The sequence below is a fragment of the Arvicola amphibius genome, chromosome 11 (assembly GCF_903992535.2).
Source record: "Arvicola amphibius chromosome 11, mArvAmp1.2, whole genome shotgun sequence".
NCBI classification, from domain to species: domain Eukaryota; kingdom Metazoa; phylum Chordata; class Mammalia; order Rodentia; family Cricetidae; genus Arvicola; species Arvicola amphibius.
In genome coordinates, this window is record NC_052057.2 from 10,423,905 (window position 1) to 10,445,452 (window position 21,548).

The window sequence follows — 21,548 nt, forward strand, 5'->3', positions numbered from 1 at the left end:
AGTCAATATATAATAAATTAGAGCTTGTAAAAGAATACATAATCAAGAGATAAAGTCTTTGATATCATAGGGTCTGGTCTTTGATGCCTTAAATATAAATTCCCGCCAACCAGGTGTGAGGAGTATGGCCTTGAACATCCTATTCGATTTGTCTGTGTGTCATGTCTCACCTGCAAGAAGGATTTAATTAACATACCTGAAATGTGAAATGATAATAAAAGTATATCTCTCAAATTTCTAGTGAATATTATGTTAAAAATTATAAAAACTTTTAGAACACAGAAAATGTCTAGTGTATATTGTTATAATAATGAAATTTTCTTCCCTTGAAGCTTTTGGAAATAGATGTTTAGAAATGTAGTGATATGTTTTCAATGAACGAAACTGGAATACATTACAGTACTCTGGTTTATTAATCAAATCTACAAGAATACTAAGTGTTACTATTACCTGTACTCCTTATGGCATCTATTCCCGTGTTTGCTCTTCTAAATACGTAATGCTTCTTTTTTATATTTACTAACCAATTTTCCTTTAAGGGAGTTTAACATAATGGACAGAAAATTTTGAATGTGGACTGTACATGCGTCATACATACCCACTGAAGTACAATATTAGAAATACAATACTGATATGATTATTAAGTACATGTGTGTGAAATACGACTTATGTTTTAAGTTCTCTTTTATTCATGTGCACATGTGGATGAATTTTTCTTCTAGGTTTGGCCAGGATTAACAGTGTATCCCGATTTTACTAAACCCCAAACCATTGAGTGGTGGGCAAATGAATGCAATATCTTCCATAACGAGGTGGACTATGATGGACTGTGGATTGTAAGTAGCTATTGTAAACAAATAGCTCTATTTGGAGATCACAAAATGATTTATCCATAAGCACACACACATGCATTATATATCTCTATATAGAATGTATTCTAAATAAAATTTAAGCATTTTCTATCACTTTCCAAAACACAAACATTTTCCATGTGGAAGAAAGGAAACAAAAATTTAAAGTGTAAATTTAGATTTTTTTTGTTCCCAACTAGTGGACTTTGAAGAAAAAAATTAATTTTTATATAAGGATTTATATATTTTTGGTATATCTTTTTTTTATTTGAGAAGATTAACTTGGGGACAGACTTAATAAAAATAGTACAATTTCAAAGCACATATGAAAATCACCAGGGAACAACTATGGCATGGTGTACCATTAGTGCCCACCTTAGGAGGCTTCCCTTCCAGTAAGTGATGGACAAGAACAATCTAAAATTGCAGTGGCCTGTATTTTATTTCAAAGCAATTAAAATTTAATTCCTAGATTATTTATACATTTATGAAGTCACTAAATAAAACCATAATATTTGGAAAATTCTTGGGATGATTATTGTTTGCTTGTTTTCCTAATTTTATTTAATCACAGTCCAGTCATTTACAGGTCAGTCAGCTGAAAGTCAATGTAAACCTGTGTTTATTGTGACTCTAACTTTACTAGAGGACAACAATACATTCTAAACACTAGTTTTAGGATAAACTTCTCATAAGCCAGGACACACACACACACACACACACACACACACACACACACACGAAACAGAGGTTTAGGAAAAGCACAACAGCTCTGCAGAGCAATAGATATTGTAGATGGGTTTTCCTTGGTTGTCTGGGTCTGTTGCCATGGTAATGAGCTCACTGTATAAAAAATTAGGTAGTCATTAATTTACCTAATCGGGAGTTAATTTTTAAAAACATACTTGAATTATCCATGTATAAGTTCATTTGACAAGGACAAACCAGGGAAGTTGTCTGTGATGTCAGGATTCCTGTGCAGACTTTCATAGAAGGGTATAGGGAATGTTTATTATAATTCTATGAGGTCACACTGTTTATACTTACTCAGCAGAAAGAATACTCAAATATCTATGATGTGTTTTAGGTTCATTTTCTCACTAGTCTCCAAGTCTGTAATTTCCTACTACCATTCAGAAAACAATGTTTATTAGAAAGCAATTATGCGATACTTTAGTGACAAGGTTTGGTTGCCATCAGCTGTGTGGCCCAGATTTAAGGTGGATCTTAATTAAATTACTTCAAACAGTGTAATTAGGAAAAATTCCTCCCAGCTGTATTGAGCTGCTTGCGCTTTTGTTAACTACAAGTGTAATCCAGTTAACAAACAAGAATATCACATCACAGATGCCTTAAAATAATTCCTCAACACATTTTCAAATATAAATGTGATTAACACTTTCTTAGAAGAAAATTAAGATGACTTAAGGCTCCTTGGAAATCTTTCAGGTTTTTTGTGATGCTCCTACCATCCCATGCTTACATGGTTTAGGACAGTTTGCAAGCTACGGACTAAGTGAATATAGGTCTCAGCAGTAGGCTGAGTGCATGATGAAATCTAGATAACTGCCCATCAAAGTCAAATATGGACAAGAATGAACTTGCAGGCAAAGGGTTTAAATAAGTCACAGCGAGAAGATTGAAACAACTCTCTGAAAGTTGTTTATTGAAGGCACGGTGTGCTTTGTGTAGATTTTATAGCTCTGTAAAAGGAGAGGTATTTTTAATATTTAAAATCCTTTTCTCCAGTCTAAGGTTCCTGTCCTAGCATATGCACCCTGTTTTTAGGTCTGTTATGTAATATTCCATATATGCCATACATACACATACACATATAGATATACATATATATGTATGTATATAATCAAGGAGATGAACAATTTTAACGATGTCTTGTTAGATAGCATGAGAGATCTGCTATTATTCATTTTTAATTGATGTTATTTTCTGTTTTTCTATCTGCTTAGGACATGAATGAAGTTTCCAGCTTTATTCAAGGTTCTCTGAAAGGGTGCACTGTCAATGAATTGAATTACCCTCCCTTTACTCCTGGTAAGTTCCATTTTCTTACCTATAGTTAAGACCATAGTTAAGACAAAGTTTTCGTTAACCAACCAAATTCTAAAATGTATTTCTAAATCATAAACTGTTAAATTTTTGAATCCTAACAGCACTGATATTTCTTTTCCTTTGTCAAATATAACAAGTTGTGATTACATTGCTATAATACTTATTTCTGTATATATTGTTTGTACGTATACATGTTTTCAAGTTTACAGATGAAATGCTTAGGGTCTTGTCTATTCTCTTCTACCTTTTTAAAGTCGATTCTTTGTTTGTGATTTATGTATGTGTACATGTTTGTATATTTCCACATGAAAGCATGTGGAAAATAAGATTCTGATTCCTTCATCTAGCATTCTGCATCATATTTTGTAAATTTTATTTATTATTATGATTACATGAATGTTTGCATACATGTTCATGAGCACATATGCAACTGGAAAGATTTTTGCTTTATTCTCCTATCACCCATTGTCTGTCCCACTGAGGAAAGGTTTCTCTTTGAAATTAGGACTCACATTTTCCCATACCCTAATGACCCTTGCTCCGACTCACTGAGTTACAGATCTGAACTATATGTACATAGCTTGCTATATGGGTGCTGAGCTTTAAATCCCAGTGCCCAAATTTTCAGAAAAAAAAGCCTTTTTATTTAGTGAGCCAAAATTCCTCAAAACACATTTTGAGATAGAATTTCTTCATTACAGCTAGACATCACTGGTTGGCTAGAAGGTGGGGGGGGGGGGAGAAAGAGAGAGAGAGAGTTCTGCAGAGCCAACTGTGTCTACCCCTCAGTGCTAGGGGTAGGACTCATCCTCATGTGTACCTTGCATGTGGGTGCTGGAGATTTGAACTTATGTGCACATGCTTGTGTGCTGAGCACTTTGTTTCCTGACGCATCTCCCCAGTTCCTAACCAAAATCACGTTTAAGTCAACTTCTGTAGTATGAATGACAAAAATTAGTATTTGCGGAATTTCTATATGTGTGTACATCAATGACTCTTTCTCATGGATTTATTATTAAAACCATAGAAGATTATTTAGTTAAATTGCATAAAGTGTAATTAATGTGTAATGCATTTACACTTATTGCAGCGAAAATCATTTCCCAGTCTCTACAGGAATAAAATGCATGAACATAATTGGATATTTGTTTAACTAAATGTAGTCTTCTGCTATTTTTGATCATGTATGGGAGAACACAATAGAAAATAAAGATACAAATGCCTTTCTAAAATAACTCACAAGAATTTTTTTGTTATTTTCTCGAAGATATTCTTGACAAACTTTTGTATTCCAAAACTCTCTGCATGGATGCCGTACAGAACTGGGGGAAACAGTATGACGTGCACAGCCTCTATGGGTACAGCATGGCTATAGCCACAGAGAAGTAAGTGAAATTTCCTGAAGAAAAGCGATAACTCATTATGTTTGGCTTATTTGTGTGTTCCTGGAAGTCCAGCAATTTAGATAGAAAGTTTTAAGCGTAAGAAATTTTTTAAAGATTCATGGTAAAATTCCATGGTATTAAAATATCTTTCTCTTTTACTAAGACTTATCAATATTAGTAAGTTATCAAGAATCACGTAATACACATATTGAGCAAAAATTGGATTAATTCATAGAAGTTCCCTTTAAAAATTTGCTCTGTTTACTTTTTATGGAAAACAGTAATAAAGTTTTGGGTTTTTAGTAACCGTGACATTCTCAAGTGGCTTAAGAAAATGGTGATGCAATAACTGTTATTCAGTCGCCAAAATCAAGTGTTTCAATGCACTTAGTTTCTAAGCAGCAGAGCATAATAGAATAAGGAACATAGCACTAAACAGAACCAGGCAACCAGCGCTCACTGAATTCCTGTTCCTTAGCTAGTGCTGTGTAAAGTTCCACAGAGCAGTCACTGATAACACTCAGACCATAGTGTCAGTATATTTGCAAGTGTAAGTAAGTGCTCAAGTGTTAATGCTTTGCTGGTGGCGAATCATACAATGTACCAAAACTTTTTAATATTTTCATTATAATGTTCATACTCCTCTTTGTGCACACCCACATGTAAGAATAATAATAAAAGAAAAAATATTTTATTAACTTGAAAGTAGAGGACAAAGAGGATGGTACTGGCTGGAAGGAGAAACGATAGGAGGGAAACATCTTAATTCTATTTTAATTAATAACATTCAAAAATAAATTAATAAAACCTAAATGTGGTGTGAAAGTAAATTATTGAAGGAATAAAACAGCCATATCTTATGGTACAATATAATAGAGCTTATAATGTACAAAAGGCACATAAGGATTATATATTTTTATAAAGGAAGTCTGATTGACATCTTACTTTGAAGTACTTTTAGGTTTTTTTTGTTTGTTTCTGATAATTTTCCTTTGAGATAAAATGGTCTTTTTTCAAAGATGTCCTTCTTATGTATTTGATCAGAATTTATTTAATTGAGCTGCATTGTGGTACCTAAATGCAAAACTGAGGCTAAAAATTTTATAAAATTTTCTAAATATTATGTCTTGTGTAAAATAATCAAATATGTATTTGAAAGCAATGTTTTTTAAGTTAGTGAACTCAAATTTGTTTTGGGGATAACACTTTACGTTTTAACTGGGTTAAATTTTTAGGGCTGTGGAAAGAGTTTTTCCTAATAAGAGAAGTTTCATCCTCACCCGCTCAACATTTGCCGGCTCTGGAAGGCATGCTGCTCACTGGCTCGGAGACAACACCGCCTCCTGGGAGCAGATGGAATGGTCCATCACTGGAATGCTGGAGTTCGGTATATTCGGCATGCCTTTGGTAAGACGGTTTAATACTAGTCAAAAGATAAAGGCAACACAATGTTCAAAAGATTTAAGGTAGAGAAAATACAGTAAATTCTAAATATGAACTATGAACAGTCTGAAAGTAAATCTTAAAAATTAGCATAAAATTCAGGAAGTCAAGATTATATAAATCCATCAAAATTATATGAAGTGTATGTCTAATGATTGTTCAGTTTGCTTTCGTATACATGAATAAACTGAACACCCCAAACCTAATGAAACAGAATAGCTTCCACACACAAAATTGAATTTATAAGGTAAGAAATACATTATGATATGTGTATATATATATAAATTTTATATATATATATATATATATATATATATATATATTCAGCCAAAACCAAGGTGAATTTGAGAAAAGGAAGAAAAGTCAACTAACTTTTAAATGTTAGTAATTTGGTCTTTCTAAATAAATGCTTGTTTGTTTTCAGTTATAAAGAAATCTTATAGTCTTAAATACTAAATCAAAACCCAAATAGGTGAGCATAGTAGGCATGCCTGCGATCTCAGCTTTAGGGAAGCTGTAGATAAGATCAGATTATACTTCTGAATATCAAGTACCTTGAAAAACTGGACTACAGAGTAAGATGTTTGTCTTGAAAAGTAAAAATAAATAAAATGAAGCAAATAGATGTAGGCAAATAAAATAAAAAAATCAAAGACACAAATAGTTCAAATTCTAATTAGTGCATGAATTTAAATATAGGGAAGGAAAGCAATTAACTTAAAATGTGTAGTAATGAAAGACTGGTTATTTCAATGAAGCAATGTGAAATATAATAAAATATGCAAAAGAGATTATTAAAAATTCAAACAATCATGTGTTATTAAAATAAAATTTCAATAGAAAAAAATTCCTTAAATGAAAAACACTGATATTAACAATAGAAGACATTAATTTCGAGTTACTTTTATTAAATTTTTATATGTCACTCTAGTTTGCGTTTATTCATTCCTCCCCATTGTTCCACCTATTCTTCCCTGACCCCAATCTTTTTTATCATTTGAAAATTTCATATCTGCCTATAATGTCTTTTGGTCGAGTCCACTTTCTGTTCCTTTCCCTCCACTTCCTCCTCTATCACCTCCAACTTTTCATTATATTTTTAAAACATATCAAGTCTATTTAGTGCACTCAGCGTTTACGCTGGTGTAGGGCAATCTACGGAAGCACAGAGAACCTCTCACCAGTTACATCCCTGAAGAAAACTAACTCCTCCTCAATAATTATCTACCAATAACCCCTGAGGTAGAAGTGGGACTGCATGGGCCACTCCCTCTGTACTGGGTTTTCTGGCTCAGTCTGTCTTGTGGGCCTCCTTCCTCTTCTGAAGAATGTATTGCACATGTATTCCCATTCCTGACTTCTCTTTTTGCCCTCTCTCTCTTCCCTGTTAAAATCTATAAAGGTCAGAAATTGTAAAAAAAAAAAAAAAATACTAAATAAATTGAAGAATGAAAGCACATTTGCAAATATTTGCAAATAGAAACACAAACTTTTCCCAAATTGAAATCCAAACTCACTATGCATGATTTTGCTGTGTCAGATAAAGAAAGCATCATGAACACATTGAATATGGTCTGTGGGTTTTCAATCAGGCTTACTCTTTTTTAAAAAAATGGCACACATTCATGTATATATACATACCTTCTAAAAGACCCACAAACTGTAGCTATATGAGGAAAGTATCAAATATTCCTACAGATGATTAATTATACATTTGAAAAAATAACACCATGCTATTTCTTACATATTCTGTAAAAAATCAATATCAAGTAGATAAAAATATGTGATTAAGGTAAACTTTAATCACTTTAAAAGTAATTGTAAGAGTTTAATTTATAACATGTTAGAAGAATAATATTGCAAACAGAACATAGTAGATGCAATTGACAGAGGAATGCATATAAATTGGATTTACATTTTGCTAATCAAATAATATCTTAATGATTAAGAGTAGAAAGCAGCCAACATACTAGGAAATTATAATTTCACTTTATTTAATCATAAATGATCAATTTTGAATTTACAATGCCCAGGGTAAATCTATAGAAAACAAGAATAGAGAACTTTGGAAAGTGTGTTTGACAAGAAATATTAAAAGAAAAACCTCCACATACATGAACACTTCAAAAGATTTTAACCTAAACAGAAACCAAATAAATTAAAGCTAAACATTAGTGAGACACATGTAAATCAGTGATAAAATTTAAGCCTGGACAACAAGAAGCGCTCTGAAAATTAGTATATGATTTAGAGTGGAGAGGTGAAGAAAGGAGGAAGGTGGTGGGAAGCAGAGAATAAAATTAATGTCGATAGATATAAAGGAGGATCAAACATGAATAGAAAGTCAGTTCAGAGGATGTGTTTGAAAACAGTAAAACAAGCAGACAACAAGCAAAACCAGTCAGTTGGTGCATACCCTGAGATGTAGTAGGCAAAGCTGAATGTCAACACTGACTAAGAGACGCACTTCTTTAGGTTGGAGCAGACATCTGTGGGTTTGTGGGTGATACTACAGAAGAACTCTGCACAAGATGGATGCAACTTGGAGCCTTCTATCCATTTTCCAGAAACCACAATGCTGATGGCTACAGGGTAAGTGACACTCGTTCGTCATGTTCTCGAACAAACAACTCTATTTTTAGAAGGAACTGTGACATTTCGTGCAATCAGACCTTTTGCCAATCATCATTGACCACACCTGTAGTTTTAAACAATGTCCTTTCATCGATATAATGTGGTAAGAAAAAAGTATGTAATATGTTTTATAAATGAATATTTGAAATCTGTTTCTCAACATCAATGTATATTATGTGTAAAAGTGAACAAGTGAGAACAATCACAAAGCATAATGTAGTGATGTAATATTTTTGTCTTAGATTTTATAGTGGACATTTCAGTTTATTTTATAAGAAAATATAACATTCTAAGCAAGAGTCCTAAATGTGGTTGTTTCTTTTTTAATATAAAAGGAAGGCAGAAAATTCAAGACACTTATAATTTGAATCTTCAAGCCAGTTAAGAACATGCAATTTAAAAACAATACAGTGTCAGTGTTCACATGTTGCTATCATACAAAAATCTTAGTTCCATCCATCTGGGAAGCATCAACTGTATAGTTCATGCTATAAGGAAACTTAAGAGAACAAAAACAAAATGGTCCAAAGGAGATTCCAAACAATCCATGTCCATAGGAAAGCTATTTACAAGTATTTTTGCACACATCTGAGTTTTCTAAAAAACAAATGACATGCCAGAGTGAAGATGATAATGATTAATTGCTAAAATGCACGTGAAAGACAAGAGTGACTATGAGCCCGTGGAGTGCTGGGAGTCTTCGATTTACTCTTTTAGGTCTGGTCCTCATGAAGCAGACAGAAGAGTGGCAATCTTAGAGGGAAAATCAAAGAGCAGCTGGGTTCTAACAGACTTTTCTAGGTCATTGGGAAAGATATTAAGGTGAACAGGACCCCTGGAAGAGCCTTGAATCTTCCCAAATGGGTCAGTCACCCCAAGCCTACTGTGTGTTATGTGGCTGGGATTAGTAACAGTAAGGGTGATGTCACTGTAAATTTACGGGGAAACCTCAGTAGATTCTGTAACCATGTAGCAAAATGTAAGCAAGTTTTATTATTGTGGTCCTCCTTGGCACAGAGAGGCAGGTATTTTCTAGGTAGAGGATCTATTGGTCTCAGGAGAGTAAAGCTGATGTTTGCTAAGTGGCCCGGAAACTTTGTTCCATGTGGTTCTGTACCTGAAGGTGTTTTCTGCCCCTTCTGAATTGAGTAGCTATAGAAAGGACAGAATTCTTTAGTAAATTTCACGCCTGTGCTTGAATGGGTTATGTACATCCCATTTGTAAAAGTATGCCATGTAGCTGAGTACAAATTCAATTTTAGGCATGCCGTTATAATTGCAACAAACCACAGATTATTTGACTAAGGTTTAGACAACAAGAAAAGTGGAAAACATCATAAAAGAGTGAAGAGTTGGAAAGTTTCTATTTGGTCATTTTTCACCTTTTTGAAAAATAATTTTAAGTGAGAAATGTATACTTTGAAATAGAATTTAATTAAAATATAAATGAGGATACAAACCCTGAAACATCCAGTCATAAAGAGTTTATAATATAATAGGGATGTGTTTAACTTTTCATAGAGGAGCTCATATACAAACAATTTGCTTTAAACAATAATCAAATGGTTCAATTTGAAATGTTTATTTTCCTTTTCATTTCTCATTTTAATGTTTTTTGATATATCGTACAGGAGCAGGATCCTGCAGTTTTTGGACAAAACTCTATTTTGGTAAAGTCGTCAAGGCACTACCTGACCATCCGCTACACCTTACTTCCTTACCTCTACACTCTGTTCTATAGAGCCCATGTGTTTGGAGAGACAGTTGCGAGGCCATTCCTTTATGAGTGAGTAGCAGGAATTATAAGTGAGAATTGTGATTTAAGGGGTTGAAAAGCGATCTCAGAGGGTTAGAGACCTCACTGAGCAAACGGGGAATAAAGTTCTAATCCCCAGCACCTATGCAAAAAGCTAGAGACAACTGCTTTTGAAAGGAACCACATTATTAGAGGCCACAAAGAGAGGTGATTCTCCAAGAACTAGCTTGTCTGCCTCTAGCCTATTCTAGAGGGTGAGCTCGGTTCAGGGGGTACCTTGATCAAGGCAAAGAGAAAGACAAATTTCTCTCATCTCTCCATGTAAGAATGAGCGTGTACACTTTCAAACTCAAATGCATGCACCACATACACATACATTGCACACACATGCATACACCCACACAGCACACACACACATAGTAGCACATCCACACACATCCACTACACATACATGCATCATACACACACATGAGTTACCCATGTAATAAATACAACACATGCATACAATGTAACACATACATACACATTTATGCATGCTACCCACGTATCATAATACGCAACTACATTACACACATTTATCACAAACACAGACACATAAACAAACATAAATCATAGTAAAAAAAGTACATTTGAACACATAATAAAACACTAACAAATAAATCAAGATGCAATGTGGATCTATGATTATTTTTCTAAATGTATAGAAACTTTTTAGATATATACCATGATTGTGATAAATATAATTAATCTGGGTAGACAAGAATAAGCTACAAATGACATAATTTAGCAGAACTTATAAAGGAAACTACATAAAAACACATTAGGAATATCAGAAATAATTAACTTTAAAAATTACTGAAAATGTAACAATCATGCATTGTAAAAATCACCTAAATGCAAAGCAATAATGTGGTATAATTATAAAAATGTACATTGTCTACATGTTTGTATGCTATGAACAAATATAACATTTCTTAGGGAATGACCTAATGTTTCTTATAAATCCATATTAGATGTTTGGTAAAAATATTGAAAGATTATGAAATAATTCTAGAATTTTATGAACTTTACTTATAAAAAATAAAAAGAAAATTGCTTATTAAATGTTAAAAGTTGCCATATATCTGTGGTAGACTTCTTGGGCTTTTTGAATGTAGAGCTGACTCATGCCTACCATTCCTTTCTCCCTTTCCTCCCCCTCCCTTCCTCCTTGCCTGTCTTCCTTATTGCATATTGTATGAACTACATTAGAATTATTGCTTAAGAATGACACATTTAACAAATTTAAAATGATGATTCTCAGGGGAAAAATAAAAACATAAAGAAAATAATTAATTTAGCTTTTTGCTTCATATAGTATATCTTGAATGTTATCATTGTCCTTAGATTTTATGATGACCCAAACAGCTGGATTGAGGACCTCGAATTTCTATGGGGCCATGCACTACTTATCACTCCTGTTTTGAGAGAGGTAGGCCTCATACGTGTATTATATTTATCACTTAAAAACAATTTTGCATAGCAAAATCTTTCCAATGTTATGATAAATCTGAATAACATTTATTACTCATTGAACTGTTTCAAGCTCACAATCTCTCACTGAAATTTAAAATGTCAAAAGATTTTGACACAAAGTTATTTGATACCTTATGAAATATGTAATAAAGAATGTAGCAAGGGTGTGTGTGTAATCAGATTTAGATTAAAAAGTTTATATTTATTGTATTACCTCAAAGCTTATCCTAATGTTACTTAGCTTTTACTTAGGGAGACATAAACATTGCAGTTTTGCTAAGATCTAAGTAAAATAGCCATGTAAAGCAACTGACCTTAAGAATATGTAAAACGAAAAAGTGGAGCAAGATTTTTGTGTCTCCCATTTCTAAGATCTGGAGTCCATGTATCTATTTAGAAATGAACATTTTATATCATAGCAATAAAGTGGTTTATAGACAAGTGCATACATGAATTATAATTGTCACCTAAATAGTATCCCCTTTGCCACTAGAATCCATATGTTACATTACGATGTAACGCTAATAGTTCAGAACTACTGGACTATAGCCACTAGAATCCATATGTTACATTATGATGTAACGCTAATAGTTCAGAACTACTGGAGTATAAGAACAGGGAAGGATTTTTTTCTCTAGAAAATAGAAAATCTAAAAGAGTACTTAAGATTCTTAAAAATTTGAATTTCAAAAATGTGAATAATATATTATATATAGTACTATATATTGTATATTTACATGTATTTTCTTTAATTTAGGGAGCAGAATCTGTGAGTGCATACATTCCTGATGCTACCTGGTATGATTTTGAAACAGTAAGTATCCTAAATATACATATATATGTATACACACACACACACACGGCACTCCCGAACATTTCCACACACACAGTGTATCTGCATCTATTTTGGGGAGTTCCAAGAGTATTATAAAAATGTTTCTGAATTCTAGAGCTGTGTAAAAATTGGTATACTGTTACTTTCCATTATACACAAGTCAGGTTTTTGATATGAAGATATATTTTATCAAACAAATACATTTTTTGTTTAAATGGAATTAAAGGAGTATTATGGAAACTTATTTAATTCTGCTCTCTCCTAATTTACATTTGCCTTCTTGCCAGAAGAATTGAGAAAAAAAATCAAATCACTGTAAATCTTTTTATGGTCAACTAGAAAGGCCAAAATAATAGCTTCCATAAATTCATGTATACAACTCTTTTATTTATTTTTCGGAAGTGGGTGTTCCTAAAACATCTTCAGCTTTAGAAATATTTACTTTTAAAGTGACTATATTTCCCATATTTGTTTGACTGATGAGGACTTTTGTTTAAACAACATTTGAAGAAACTTTCTAAAGGCAAAAAAGCATTATATTGTGTGTATCACTTTCCTGTTATTTACGTCTTTATTGTTTTAATTACATATATTTATGGTGTAACATAATAACTTAATGTGAATATGCAATGTGCAATGAACAAATGAGTTGATACTTGCATCTCAAGTACTTTACATGAAATTTTACTGGAAATATCAAAAAATGTATTCATGTATTAGTTAAGTGTAATATTTCGTTGATTTTGTTCATTTGATACTAGTCAGACCAATGCCATTACCATTTCTACTCCCTTACTACTTGTTACTTGTGTACTGCCTTTGAGCTCTCCTGTTAATAACTGTCATTGCTGTGAAGTGTTAAATTTCTAATTCTGAGCCTTCTTTTGGATGATACTTATACTACTCTGGAATAGAAAATAATACCCATTTATTACTTACAAATTGTGTTTTATTATCTTTTCCAAAACCTCCTTCTATTTTCCCTTCTGTAAAATCACACAGAAGTTCCTCGAAAATCTACTGACAGACTTGTCTTATTATCAAATTATGTTGCTTTGGAAGGCATACATGGCAGTGGCAGGGATGTTTCAAAATGTATGCTCCCTAGTGGAAGAATACATGAAGAAAATGTGGTATCTATACAACATATCGTTATTCACACATTAAAAGAGTGAATCCTGTCTTCTTCAGATTAATGGGTGGGACTAGAGGGTGATCTATTGAACAAAGGAGCCACACTGCAGACAAATGCCACACATTCTCTCTAAAATCTAGATGCCAGTCTGAATAATACTAGAAGCATGATAACTTTCAAAGAGAGTAGAAAATGAAGGTATAATGGTTAATTATTGTAGGCAGGAAAAGTTTCTCTATATCCCATTTTATATTTCAGAAGAAAATGAACTTATTTTTATATGCACTGAAAACTGAATGAAAATTATTTTCTCCCCATAATAATAAATGAATGCATGATAAGTAAATAAAATGTATAAATTACAGTTGTTATGAAGTAGGATTTAAAACATACATTACCAATAAAAATACTGTTTATTCTTTAACCATAGGGTGAAAAAAAGCCATGGAGAAAAGAAAGAATTGAAATGTACCTTCCAGCAGATAAGATAGGATTGCATCTTAGAGGAGGTTATGTCATCCCAACCCAGGATCCCAATGTAACAACAACAGCAAGGTAAAGTGAAGGACCATTGCATAATCTTAAGACTCCTAATGCTTTATTTGTTGTATGCAGTATGTCTGGTATCCTAGACTACAAACTTTATGTATGCACCGACTCACATTTCTATACATTTATAGCTCAAGTGTCTAGCCTCTATTTTCTTGAACTATTTATTGAGAAAATACGAGTGAGTACATCACTTATGTTAGCAGTTCCAGAGTTTGGTTTCCTGAAATTGATTATTATTTTTTTTCTCATTTTTTTTATTAAAGATTTCCATCTCCTCCCCTCCTCCTCACCCTTCCCTCCCCTCCCTTCCACTCATACCCCCACTCCACCCCTCTCCAAAGACAAAGAGCCATCAGGGTTCCCTTCACTATGTTAAGTCCAAGGTCCTCCCAGCTCCCCCTAAGTCCAGGAAGGTGAACAACCAAACTGACAAGGCTCACAGTGAGCCCGTCCATGCTGTAGAGTTCAAGCTCATCGCCTTTGTCCTTGGTTTCTCAGTCCTCCACCGTCAGCCACATTCAGAGAGTCCGGTTTGGTCCCTTGTTCCATCAGTCCCATTCCGACTGGACTTGGTGGTCTCCCGTTAGAGCCCCACATAGGAGCACAGGACTGAGCTCTCAAGGTCCTGATGAGGAGCAAAAGGAGGGAGATCATGAGCAAGGAAGCCATGACCGCGAGGAGTGCTTTTACCCATTGAGACGGTGGGAAATTGATTATTTTTGCAACTGTTTCATGGCTGTGTTCTCAAAAAATCAGTCATCATCCAGAACTTCCTCAACAAGAAAATCAAACTTTAGGGAATGTTTGCAACATATTCTGTGTAGAACAGTTGCCAGGACCCTACAGCCTCAGAAGCAGCATCTTATGGTGATACACCATAAAAAAGATATGTAATTGACCTCATGAGTCATTTCCACTCTAACGAAGCTCACATTTGAAATTATTACACACTCTTTTAACATTTAAAACCACCACTATTTTAGTTAGGGTTACTATTGCTGTGGTGAAACACCATGACCAAAAGCAAGTTGGGGAGGGAAGGGCATATTTGACCTACATTTCCACACTGTAGTCCATCACTCACGGAAATCAGCACAGGTCAAGCAGGGTTGGAAACTGGAGGGAGAAACTAATGCATAAGCCATGGACGGGTGCTTCTTACAGGCTGCTCTCCATAGCTTCTTAAGTCTTTTTATCAAACTCAGGATCACCAGCCCAGGGATGGCTCCAACACAATAGACTGGGCTTTCCCACATAAATATATATATATATATATATATATATATATATATATATATATATATGAAAATTCTTTACAACTAGCCCATGGCATAATCATTTGGGGCATTTTCTCAATTGAGTTCCCTCCTATCAGATGACTCTAGCCAGTGTTAAGTGGGCATAAACTTAACCAGCATAGCTATATTTTCATATCTTCAGGATAATTAATGTGTTTTAAGGTTACTTTGGTTGAAATGAACTTTATTATTTATTTTTAAATTTTATTTGAGTGTATACATGCTTGTTTGTAAATATATACAACATATGTGTGCAGAGTAGAGCACATAGAGACCTGAAGAGGGTGTGGTTTTCTGATGACAAAGTCACAGTTCTTGTGGCTCCCCTAGATAGGGGTACTGGTGACCAAACAGGGGTCCTTGTGAATAGCAAGAGTGTTTTTGAAGCTGAGCAATCCTTCCAGAACCCTAAACTGAATACCAAACACATTTAAATCTTTTAGTTTTTGTTGGAATGCTACAATGTTTAGATTTGGCAGTTGTTCTTATCCTTCGGTGATTATATATCATCATAATTACATATTATGCTTTTGTTTGCTTACATGTGTATGAAGTATGTTTTTACTCATAGTGTATTTACATCAAAAATTATAAATGCAAAATATATATAGAGAGATGTCAGTGCTCTTTTGCTAATCCACAACCAAAAATTCTTCAGTTGAAATGTACTTGTTATGTTATAATTTGATTACAAAGTTATTTTTAATTCTATACAAACCTCATTTTACCTGCAGCCGTAGGAATCCTCTAGGCCTTATTGTTGCCTTAGATGATAACAGAGCAGCAGTGGGTGATTTCTTCTGGGATGACGGTGAAACTAAGAGTAAGTCTCATTGTCATCTATTCTGATGACTTGGTGATTCACCTTAATTCATACCGAGTGCATTCCTAATGATGTTTTTATGTTTCTTTATGAGATTTGTCATCACTATTTGACTTGTATAAGTGGTTAACCTATCAGCGTTCTGAACTAGGGCAATGTAGAACATCTTTGATAAATTCATGTGATTTCTATGCTATATTAATACTTTTAATTTGATGCAGTTTGCCAAATTTTCAATGTTGAAATTGCATCATGTCTTTGAATATTTTGGATAACTCATTGTAACTTTAAAGGTAAAATTTTATTAATGAAAATGAAAATAAAACCAATAATATCCGATGTAGTTAATTAATATCAATGTCAAATAATTTAAGGTAAAAAAAATCCTTTTCCATTATTCAGAATCCTTTAGTTTACTGTTTGAGAATTTAGTACAAACAGAAATTAAATAATAAATAAAAAACATGAACCTGTTTTTATGCTAAGTAAATCATGCCTGTTGACTATGCTTTAAGATGTAATTAAACCTTTACAATTCTGTTGATATTACTGATTTATTTATTCTAATAGTTTTATTTTTTCTATGAATATAATCACATAGATTCCATTTGAACTTACTACTTTTCAAATATCATTCAATTTTATTATCATCAATTTCCATCAAATTTGGCTAGTCCTAGTCTTCAGTTTCCTTCTAACAATGCCTTAGGATTATTTTAGCACATGTATGATACAGGTATCATTGCTTTCTTACATTTTCCTCATTAAATGTTATTTCATTTAGAGGTTAAAATTTAGGTTTCAGTATCTCTTTACATTAGTTCCATATTCCAAAATAATGATATATAATAAATAAAATGATGTAAAATAGAATTTTCTATATCAGGTCTTCATAGAAAAAATAATCTTATTCTTGATTATAAGATATAAATATCACTTGAAATAGTAATTTGTAACAACTATCACTCTCTATAATCATTGCTATTACTTTATTAGTGGAGACAGAGTCTCATATACCCCAGACTGGTTGATATTCACAGTCTCCTATTTCTACCTTTGCCTCTTAAGAACTGGGATTACAGGCTTCGGCTAATACATCTGACTAGGATAGGTTCTGTTTTTTCTAAATTTCTAGTATTTTACTACTCATGGCAAACTAAATCATATAGTATATTTAGCAATTTTATTGACAAGAAAATAAAATGACAAAAATTAATATATTGCTTTTTATTTGAAAAATATACACCTGTATATTATATTTTAATTATTTTAATTTTATATTATGATATAACTACATCATAATTTCAAAATTTTTCTTTTTTTTATACCTCAAATACCTCCCAAATAACCCTTCTGGCTCTCCTTCAAAATCATGTCTTCTTTTTTCACTAACTTTTGTGCATTCATACATACCTACATACAGAAATGCTTATGTATGTGTGTGTGTCCATATCTTCTGCTCATTGTGTGTCTCTTTATTTTGCATATATGTTTTCCAGGGCTGACCATTGTATACAGGATAACCAATTAGTATCCTTTCCATAGGAGAAGCCTTCCCTGCACGCTCAGCTACAGGATAACCAATTAGTATCCTTTCCATAGGAGAAGCCTTCCCTGCACGCTCAGCTACAGGATAACCAATTAGTATCCTTTCCATAGGAGAAGCCTTCCCTGCACGCTCAGCAATCTTTAGTCGTCTGTAATTCTTTGTGTAAGGTTGAGTCCTCAGAAGCTTTCCGCCACATACATGATATACTTTAATTATATTCACGATGCATTGCTTCACTTCAATTCCTCTTGGAGCTGCCCAAGTAATTTCCTTCTAACCTTACTTCTGTTTACTCTTCTTATTACAGGAATTTACATTTACTAGAAATGTAAAAGTAAAAATTCTTAACAGTGCTTCATTATTACAATTATAAAATAACTAAGTACTATATAAATGTAAAATAAGAAAACAAAATTTAATTTATTTTGATCTGCTAACTACTTATTTTTCAATTTCAGATACCATAGAAACTGGAAACTATATATATTACAACTTTACAGTTTCCAACGTAAGTTTTTATTAATATATGTATTTTTAATGTCTAGTTTAGAATTTATTATAGAGTACTTCTGGGATGTGCTTAAGTTTCTCTCCAGTTTTCAATAAAATTAGATAAAATAAATAGTTGCATGAATTGTTAAATTTAAATTATTACATTATGAACAAAGAAAACCTATTTTTCTAATATTTTTATTACTTTATTAATAACAAAGAAAACCTTTTTATTAACTGTATTAGATTAAATTTATAATGAAACTGTTCATTGTATCATTTGTACTTCTTAAAGCCTATTTTAATATCGCTTTGAAAATAGTTTCTGTGTATTCAATATGCCTTAAACTTAATAAGTCAATCAGTGATAATTAATGTTCATTTGGCAATAAAAATAAAATATTCACACAAGTTGGAAAATAATTTCTATATCATATGTCTTGAAATGTCAATCAAAGTGATAATTCATGTTGACTTGGCAATGAGAATGAAAAATATTTGCATATTTAAATTTCTAAAATAATTACTGAGGAGTTTTTAAACAAAGGTTATATTTCTTTATTCTTTTCAAAGAATTTGAATTATCTCTTATCAATATAAAAGCTAGATTATGAGACATTATATATATCAGTGACCTCATATTTTATTTCATTATTAATTCTAAAAGTAAAGTTTTGTCTCATGTGCGAAAATGAGTTACATGCACAGTGGTAACTGCTGGGATGCAATGGGAGACGACTCAGCCATTTCTTTTCTCACATTCTGTCCCTCAGAGTGGTCAGTATCAAAGGAATTAACAGCTAACGTTTTCTACTGTTTTTCCTCAGAATAACTTGGTTGCCACTTGCACACATTCATCATATGAAGAAGGCACGGCCCTCGCATTTAAAACAATCAAAGTCCTTGGGCTGACCAACACTGTAACCGAAGTTAGAGTTGGAGAAACTGACCAGCAAATGAATGTTCATGCAGCCTTCACGTTTGATGCTTCCAATAAGGTAAACTGGTCATTAAAATGTTTGCTATGCTTTCTATCTTCTCTAATACTCATCTTGAAGCTCTGGCTACTCAAGTCACATGCCTTTCTCACCCTTTACTTTTCTCTTCTTCCAAAAATTTATCAGAGTAGTAAATAATTTTGAAAATTTACTGGGTTTCCTGTACTTTGACATCTTTTTCAGTTTACCCATCATCAAGGTCAAGAATTAATCATTAATGTTTTTTTTCCCCACAGGTTCTCTCAATCACAGATCTCAGCTTTAATCTTGGGAAAAACTTTGTAGTAAGCTGGACTGATGATTTCTCAGAGAATGAGAGATTCGGTTGTTATCCAGATGCAGGCATACCAACACGGGAAGTTTGCGAACAGCGAGGCTGCATATGGAACGAGGTAAATAACCGTCTTCTTGTGAACAAACCCGTGGTTTTCACATCCCTTATCAGGGGGAAATTTACATATAAATTTTAAATTCAGCAACATATGTGTCATTCATTTATGAATCATTTGACATTTGAAATTTGCACATTTGATAGACGATCAAACTTTTAGATAAATTATTGCTTTAAAGACATAGCTTAGCAGATGACAGACAAGGTGAACAGATACATTACTTTTCTGGCAGAATGGATGATAAGCTTCTTCCTTACCAAACACCATTTTGTTGGACACATATTGTAATTTTATAGGTGACTGGCTAAACTGGCAAGGCATTTTGTCAGTAGTAACAATTATTTTAAAAACAAAATTTTGACCTATAAAACCTTGGATATGCAACACTACAGAATATTGGATATGCTCCAGTTATTTTGGCCGCTCAAAGAGTGGCCATGCATGGCAGGGGTTTTAGTGTTTTGGTCTGTGCTACAGGACAGAGGGATCTCACTTGCTACGCTTATTACTCAGTTCTCAGCCTTTTCGAGTATTTTTTGAGTTTTGAGGACAGGCAGTATTTACTCCATTAAAACAGGTAATTGAAATGTTTGTGTTATAGTACTGAAACTAGGAAACATCACCAATCAACTTTTGAGGGGCTTCTACTTATGTGAAATAAGTCATAATTTCTGCTTCCAGACAAATCCTCCCTTCCCTTTTTGTTTAACAAGAAATGTTTAATGTTTAGCATTAGAAATATTTAGGCACGGGGTAGGTAAAAGGGAAAGAAAAGTCACATTTATTTATTTGTAAACATTCTGAAGGGAAGGAACAATTTTGAAGTCAATGTGAGTCATGCCAAGTGGTATTCATCTATCCTGAATCCTGTTCTTTTTTTAAGTACAGTTACAATCTCAAAGACAAATAAGAACAAACACAGATAACTTCTAAACATCAAAAGGTGTTGAAATGCACTGTCACAGGCAGTCATACTTTAGAAAGGAATATCAACTGGCACACTAGAACTGAGTGACTATTCACCAGCCACATTTCACAAACAGAAAAAAAAAAAGGCCAGTGTGCCTGAAACAGAATTAGTGGTGGATTAACACCGAGATTTGTTTTCATGTGTTATAAAAACATGAAAACAAGTAGTTTAGATCAATCAGGTAGACCTTTTATAAGCGGATGAGTCTTAGCCTGAGGGAAGTTGTTTTTGAGATTTACAAATGCCAGATCTTCATTTCATTTTTAATGCCACCATCACTGCTGCTATGTTGGAAGGACTGTCAGAAAGCCAATGAATGAATTTAGTGCGGTAATATTTGAGGTAATCAGTGATTAATCTTACACACATTTATCAAAGAGCCAAAAACTTTTGTTTTCTCATTTAGCATTGAAAAATAAAACTATTGACTGCAGGTCATTGGTTAAACCATTGGGAAAACAAGAAGTGTACTTGCAGAGGTTGAGGAGTCTGTTGTTGAGAAGCAGGCTTGGAGGATAAACTTTTGTTTTAGATATATCGAGGTTAATATTCCTAATAGAAGTTCAAGTACATTGATCAAGTAACAACATGCATTTAAACCTCTTGAAAGATACATTTTCATCACTTCTCAGCATATGTGAAGTCTTCAAAAGAACATTAATACTTATCATATAGGTATTTAGGCTGTTTTATGAATTATTTTTCAGTTTATTTTTTTAAATTTTACACAGAGGGGCATTTTGCATATACATGTATGTATACCCCATATGTTCAGTGCACGTGAAGGCAAAAGCAGGATGTCAGATAGCATGGGACTAGAATTTCAAAAGGTCTTCAGTCCTCATGATGG

General features: G+C 33.1%; 1 protein-coding gene across 1 annotated transcript in view; it reads left to right on the forward strand.

The window, feature by feature from the left end:
* Si (sucrase-isomaltase) overlaps window positions 1-21,548 on the forward strand; it is a 67,203-nt gene that overhangs the window by 17,175 nt on the left and 28,480 nt on the right. Inside the window, exons 13-25 of the mRNA XM_038347729.1 lie at window positions 723-836; window positions 2,819-2,903; window positions 4,189-4,306; window positions 5,542-5,713; window positions 8,225-8,341; window positions 10,015-10,169; window positions 11,526-11,610; window positions 12,412-12,468; window positions 14,055-14,179; window positions 16,209-16,297; window positions 18,305-18,354; window positions 19,166-19,336; window positions 19,573-19,728. Of these exons, the coding sequence (XP_038203657.1) occupies window positions 723-836; window positions 2,819-2,903; window positions 4,189-4,306; window positions 5,542-5,713; window positions 8,225-8,341; window positions 10,015-10,169; window positions 11,526-11,610; window positions 12,412-12,468; window positions 14,055-14,179; window positions 16,209-16,297; window positions 18,305-18,354; window positions 19,166-19,336; window positions 19,573-19,728 (1,494 nt within the window). The remainder of the gene's footprint in view (window positions 1-722; window positions 837-2,818; window positions 2,904-4,188; window positions 4,307-5,541; window positions 5,714-8,224; window positions 8,342-10,014; window positions 10,170-11,525; window positions 11,611-12,411; window positions 12,469-14,054; window positions 14,180-16,208; window positions 16,298-18,304; window positions 18,355-19,165; window positions 19,337-19,572; window positions 19,729-21,548) is intronic.